This window comes from Oryctolagus cuniculus, chromosome 16, assembly GCF_964237555.1.
Source record: "Oryctolagus cuniculus chromosome 16, mOryCun1.1, whole genome shotgun sequence".
Taxonomy (NCBI): Eukaryota; Metazoa; Chordata; class Mammalia; order Lagomorpha; family Leporidae; genus Oryctolagus; species Oryctolagus cuniculus.
Window position 1 is genome coordinate 31,312,956 of NC_091447.1, and position 7,389 is coordinate 31,320,344.

General features: G+C 43.4%; 1 protein-coding gene across 1 annotated transcript; it reads right to left on the bottom strand.

Annotated features, from left to right (window-relative positions):
* Window positions 1–939: 939 nt before the first annotated feature.
* LOC138845739 (large ribosomal subunit protein eL32-like) lies at window positions 940–1,465 on the bottom strand. Its single transcript, XM_070059288.1, has one exon. The coding sequence runs from the start codon at window positions 1,414–1,416 to the stop codon at window positions 1,009–1,011; it is 408 nt and encodes a 135-aa protein (XP_069915389.1). The 5' UTR covers window positions 1,417–1,465; the 3' UTR covers window positions 940–1,008.
* Window positions 1,466–7,389: the final 5,924 nt, after the last annotated feature.

Consider the following 7,389-nt stretch of genomic DNA (forward strand, 5'->3'; position numbering starts at 1 on the left):
TGCCCACATGAAAGATCTGGATTGCATTCCCAGCTCCTGGTTTCGACTTGGTCTTGACCTGGCTGCTGCAGGCATTTGGAGAATGAACCAGAAGATGGGAGATTGTCCGGCTCTCTCTGTCTCTTTCTCTCTCTATCTTGGTCTCTCTTTCTCTCACTCAAAATAAAAGCAAATGATTCCCATGACAGAGAGCAAAGACCTCAACATCACTGAAAAATAAAAACAAAAGCAAAACTATGATATGGTACAGATCTAGAAGCATGAACCTTGGTGAATTCAAAGATGCTTTCTCCTAAAAATCACACGGGACTCCTGCATTTTGAAGTAGACTCAGTGAGTGTACATTTTATGTTCCAACATTAGAACAAGAACAAAAAAAAAAGGCCCCTGACCTTTAGCAGATGAGGCTCTTTTACAGCCCTCATCCCATTTTTGGACCTTCGTGCATAGACTTTCAATCCCACCTGATAAGCCCCAGGAGAGAGAGTCTGCCGCACTAGTCCCCACTATTAGAACGGCACTGCGTGGATGCACCTGCCAGCTGTAGGCAGCTGTGCAGAGCCTCTTGCCAGAGCTGCTTTGCAGGTTCTGAATCAACAGGCTGGGGAAGGAGGAGAATGGTTTTACCAACACGCAGCCCATGCAAACTGCCTGCCTTATAGTTGGACATACTGTGATGTGTGGGGCCCAAGGTCCCTTGACATGGCATCCTACACCTAAAAGGTCATCTCTGGAGCTTGCACCATCATCCAAACCCTGCTCCTCACAAGCTCATACAAGTTATTTAAGCCTTCTGGGCTATTCTTTATTTGTCTGTAACATGGAACTAATAATAACAAGAGCAGTAATAGTAATAGCAATATATTTTTCCAAGGGCTGATGTGAGATACAAAGTTCTCCCTGACAAAGCATTGGTAAACAGTAGCTATTATTATTTTTTTTTTTTTTTGGAAGAGACCGGTTTTCAAGGTTTTATTTAAACACAAATAAAATGTGCACCCGAGCCGCCTACTCATTTTCTTCACTGTGCAGCCTGGCCTTGGGGTTGGTGACCCTGATGGCCAGCTGGGCCGCTCTCTCCACAATGGCTTTGCGGTTCTTGGAGGAGACGTTGTGAGCAATCTCTGCACAGTAGGATTTGTTGCACATCAGCAGCACCTCCAGCTCCTTGACGTTGTGGACCAGGAACTTCCGGAAGCCGCTGGGCAGCATGTGCTTGGTCTTCTTGTTGCTCCCGTAGCCAATGTTGGGCATCAAGATCTGGCCCTTGAATCTTCTCCGCACCCTGTTGTCAATACATCTGGGTTTCCGCCAGTTACGCTTAATCTTGACATAGCGGTCCGACTGGTGGCGGATGAACTTCCTGGTCCTCTTTTTGACGATCTTGGGCTTCACCAGGGGTCTGAGGGAGGCCATGGTGCCGAGGAGAAGGCAGCCACCTCCGGAGGCAGCGCCGAGGAAGAGAAGCAACAGTAGCTATTCTTATAAAGATTCCAGGGCAACCTTTATAAAGGACTTCGCAGAGCTCCTGGCTCGCTGTAAGCATTATGTAAGTGTTAGCTTTGTTTCTCTGCTTGGCATTAGGATTATTCTCTCTGCCCTTACTGACCTCCTGCTTCAGTATTGTGAGAGAGGGTGGAGAAATGTAAACAGCATGGACTTTGAAGTCAGACCAACCTGAGTTCAAATTCCAGCTCGACCACTCACTACCTGTGTGAACTGGGGACCTTACGTAACCCTGCAGCTTCGGGATCCTGATCTGTAGCAGGAAGATTCCTCCCTCCTTCAAAGTGTTAAGGGAGAGCGACTCCCACAGCCTGGTGCCTCCAAAGTTCTCTTGAAATGCCTGTTCCTGCTCGGACCCTGTACCCTCAGGACACATTGGGTCAAGAGACACAAGGCCTGGAGGATTCATGGGATACCCTTTGCTCTTCCTATACTGGCTCTTCTTATACTTGCTCTTCCTATATTGCTAATGTGCAAATGATAAAATTCCTGCCATTCAAGTGTGAGTTACAAGCTCCAGGCTCTGGCCTGACCAAGCCTTGGCTGTTGTAATTTCAGGAGTGAACCAGCAGGCATAGTATAGCTCTTGCTCTCTCTCTCTCTCTCTCTCTCTGGCTCTTTATTTCTGTCACTTTGCCTTTCAAATAAAAATGAATAAAAAAAAAGAAGGAAGGAAGGAGAAAAAAGAGAAAGAAAGCAAGAAAGAAAGAAAGGGGGAGGAATGAAGGAAAACAGAACAGGACATACTTTCTCTGGCACAAAATATTCTTTCTGTTCTATTATCTTTTGAGGGCACATTTGAATCTGAGTAACAAAAATCCAATTCAAATCAACATCAACAACAACAACAACAACAACAACAAAAAAAACACCAGAAATATCCCCTGCCTCACAAACAGAACACCCTGTGATAAGGCTCAGTCCAGGCACTGTTTGAGCCAGGGCCCCAAGCTTGATCTCTCGGTACCCCAGCCCTACTTCCTCTGGGTTGGCTGCAGTTTCGCGACAGGCCCTCACTTCATGGCATGTTGAATGGAAGCACCCGAAATACACACCACACCCACATCTCTGGAACCTGTGACTGGCACCTTATGTGAGAGTCTATGCTGATATAATTAAATGAAGGATCTTGAGAAGCGATCACCTTGGATTACCCAGGGGACCCTAAAGCCAATGAGAAATTGTCTCATAAGAGGAGAAGACATTGTCCTCATGGAGAGGGCCAGGGCCAGCGTTGCTGCACAGCAAGTTAAAGCCACGGCCCGCAGTGCCGGCATCCCATATGGGTGTTGGTTCTAGTCCTGGCTGCTCCACCTCCCATCCAGCTAACTGCTGACACACATGGGAAAGCAGCGGAGGATGGCCCTGCGCCCCTATGGGAGACCTGGATGAAGCTCTTAGCTCCTGGCTTCAGCCTGGCGCAGCCCTGGTCATTGTGGCCCTTTGGGGAGTGAACCAACGGATGGAAGATCTGTCTCTCCTTCTCTCTCTCTGTAACTCTGCCTTTCAAATAAATAAATAAATCTTTAAAAAAAGAAAAGGACAGGGACATGTGAAGATGGAGGTAGAGGTGGGGATGATGCAGCCGAGATGGAGCTGGGAGGGGCAAGGCGACATTCTCCGTTAGAGCCTCTGGAGAGAGCTTAGCCTTCCTGGCAACTGGACTCAGACTTCTGGCCTCCAGAGCTGGACTAGCTTTCTGTTGTGTCAAGTTTGTGGTTATCTGTTTTTACATACAGCAGTGTCAGGAGACTAAGACAGTGGCAAAGAGTTACAGCATCCCAGAGGACACAGTCTCACAATTTGAGCTAAAAAAGGAGAGAGAGAGAATCTTCTGGATGGTTCCACAAAGCTCAGAGACTCATTCTGAACGGGTCAGCTAGTTTTGTGCCCATCCCAGCAGTTTCTGTGGCCAGGGTAATCCTTGTTCTGAGTTCTACCTCTCAAACCAACAAGCCTTTCCCAGCCAACGTGGGCACAACGAGGAGGAGGAATCCCCAAACCAAGACCAGATTTGCCTGCTAGAGAGATGACAATGGGGATAAAAACAACAAATGTTCTCCACTCCCCTGCAACATCCACCCAGATGGAAGTCATGGGTGTCTGGTTTTACTTTCTGGATTGTCATGATTACTGTACATTTGCTGTAAGTATACTACAGGGTTTTGTGACTATTGCCCTTTTCCAAACTTAGATGTCACTTTGGGACTTCAGAAGCCTTTTTTCCTTGCTCAACCCTTCCTCTATCGCCCCTTTGTAACTCCTCATTCAGCAGTGGATAGGAAGGTAGGGGTTCCCTCGGGTCAATGCTGGGACTCCTTCTAGGGCCACTGAGTTGTTCCCAGTTTCTACTCAGAATTTCCATGATGAAGTGAAGCTCTGTTGTGCTTTTGCTGGGCATGATGGCTGAACAGCTCCTCCAAGAACCAAAGAGGGCCCCAGGACACTGCACCTGGTGGGTTGGTGGTGGGGATGGCATAAAGACGTGGTGAGTTTTCAGAGGTTTTCCGTTATAGCTGGAACCAGACGAGGTCAAGATCGGATTAGAAGTCCTAAGTGTGAATTATTTCACGACTATCAGCTTCCCAGAATGCTCGCTTCTCACTGCAACTTGAGAGGTGACGTGAGAGCTGTGTTTTCCGCCAGCACATGTCCTTACGCACGAAGCGGGTGTCTGCCCATGTGTTTCTCTCTGTGTACGTGGGATGCGGGAAGGGATAGGGCTGCATCAGGGCACTCCGGTGTGTGAGTCTCTATGCTAAGTTTTTGACAGAGGATGTGGGCAAGAGTAAGCATTTTGGGTGTTAATATTACTACAACCACCTATAGTTAATTTAGGATTTACAGAAACCCAAGTTTGGCCTCATTTTACACATAAAACAATTAAGGTTCATCAAGGAGCTCACAGTCACATGTCAGACTGCTAAGGTAACTGATACAACTAAATCTAATACAATCCAAAGTGCCTATATGTGTTACAGGTGCCAGATGAGCCACGGAGATGTGGGATACCTGCATCAGCCCTCGACAAGCACACTTCAAAGGACTCTTAACAGCCTCTGGGACAATCCGCACTGAGACCGAGAAGGAAGGTGCATAAAGGTCATTCCAAGAGCCTCAGAATAGGGTGAAGCAAAGACAGAAGGCAGATAGAGCAGAGTGTTGGAAAATATGCAAGCACACTGCAGAAGAACCTGGTGACTCGAAGGATTTTGTTTTTCAATTAAAAACAAGTCTTATAAAAGACATCCTAAAATGAAAAAGAAAGGGAGACAGGAGCCGAGGCTCACATGGCCATACGTGTGTGTGTGTGTGTGTGTGTGTGTGTATAAAATCCTGGGCAGGACTAGCCATAATTTAAGTCCGGGTCTGTCTGATTATTATGTTTTGAGCCTTTTCCAGTCTTCTGGCTCACTCTACATTCTGCATTCTATAATTGCATTTTTTAAAAGATTTATTTATTTGAAAGTCAGGGTTACACAGAGAGAGAGAGGCAGAGAGAGAGGGAGAGAGGACTTCCATCCACTGGTTCACTCCCCAATTGGCCACATGGCAAGAGCTGTGCTGATCCAAAACCAGGAGCTTCTTCTGGGATTCCCATGCTGGTACAGGGGCCCAAGGACTTGGGATATCTTCTACCACTTTGCAGGCCATAGCAGAGAGCTGGATCGGAAGTGGAGCAACCGGGACTCAAACCGGTGCCCATATGGGATGCCAGCACTGCAGGCAGCAGCTTTACCCACTTTGCCACAGATCAGTCTCTATAATTGCATTTTAAATTACTTCACAAAGAAAATAATTGGGGATGCCAAATTTTTTAACCCAAAAATATACTATTAAACTAGTAAGAAACTTGAGTAAACTTTGGGGGTATACCATTAATATAAAAAAATCAACGGTTTTCACAGCTGCCAATAACAACCATTTAGAGGTAATTATAAAAATTTCTGTTTGCAGGGCCAGCTCTGTGGCATATGGGTAAAGCCGCTGTCTGCAGTGCTGACATCCCATATGGGCACTGGTTCTAGTCCTGTACGCTCCACTTCCAATCCAGTTCTCTGCTATGGCTTTGTGGGCCCCTGAACCTGCATGGAGACCCTAAAAAAGCTCCACGGTCCTGGTTTCAGATTAGCCGAGCTCCAGCCATTGTGGCCAATTGGGAAGTAAACCAGAAGATGGAAAATCTCTCTCTCTCTCTTTCTCTCTCTTTCTCTCCCTCCACCTTTCTGTAATTCTGCCTTTCAGATAAATAAATAAATCTTTTTTTAAAAAAATAGTTTCTATTTACAAATGACCACAACATGTGAAAGGTATGTAGGAATATTCAATTTAAGACTAACAGTGCTAATTTATGAATAGTAACAAAAGATATGCAAGACCACTCAGGAAAATATTTAAATATTTTGTTATGGAACAAACTAAATTGAGTAATATACCATATTCATGGATAGGAAGATTAAATTTATAAATTTTTCTCCAACTTATTGGACAATAGACTCAAGTATAAGTAAAGATCTAAAAGGGATTTAAAATAGATTTAACTAACTCCATCTAAAATTTATATTGAAGGATAAAGGGCCAAGAATAGCCATGAAAAGCTTACAGCAGCAGCAGCAGCAGTAGTAGTTGTAGTAACAGACTTGCAAAGCAGAAATTAAGAGTTTTATAAAACTTGTGTAGGAATAGACACATGAGACCAAGGAAAAGAATAGAAAGCCTGCAAATAGCCTTCCCTGTATGTGAAACCTGATTTTTGATAAGGTGGTAATGGGAATGATGACGGTTTAGTAAGTGATACCATACTGTAAAAATTAGTAATAAAGATGAAAAAATTAAATTACATTACTACCTCAACTTATACATGAGAATGAATTATAGTTTAAAGATTAAATTAAGAATGATTAATGTTTATCAATTTCAAAACAGAATGTTTTTATTACTTCTGTTTGGGAAATATTTATTAAACAAGAAAGGAAACAGACAGACCATAGCAGAAACATTGATACATTTGACCCCCTTTAAAAAATTAAAAAAGACTGCATTAGAAGAGACATGATTGAAATTAATATAAATGCTATATGCAGGAGAAGTAATTTATGATTGGTTCTAGATTAAAAATAGGAAAAAATGGTAAACTATTTGAGCAAGCATTTCATTGAAGAGAAAAACCATGTATCTCCAGACTTAAAAAACTAATATAATTCACATTCAAATAACTGCAAAGTAAAAACAATAATAATATGTTAACTCTCACCCATCTGATGGGCAAACATCTAGGAGTCTGGAACTACCAAGGGTAGACGAGGACGTGAGGCAGAGAAGCTCACCTGAGCTCCAGGGGAAGTCTGAATTGCTTTTCACCTTTTCAGGTGGTCATTTGGCATCATCTGGTAAAGGTACAGATGTGCAGCTCATGCTACTCAGCAATTCTACTCCCCAGGAAGCTCTGGCACATATGCACAAAGTCGTGTCCAAGGACAACCTTATATGACATTACACACAACAGGAAAAATAAGAAATAATTCAATACTCATGCACAGATGCGTGAGAATAGAAATTGTGATGTATTCAAAGAGCTGATCCATCACATTTAAAATGAAAAATGAAACCTACGTATGCTAACCTGAATGAATCCTGAAAATTAGTTCCATGAACAAAAAGTTGGGATGGACTATTTTTAATATAAAGTTTGTATAAAGTTTTTTTTTTTTTTAATCACATAATAGTTCAGCACCGACTGTGGAACAAAATTGTAACAGCCTAGAAGCAAAGATACATACTAACTTTAGAGTGATTGCTATTTCTAGAGTGGGAAGGAGAATGGATTGAGGTAAGACTATTGCAAAGAATTTTATTGCTTTTTAATAAAAATTTTTGGAGCAA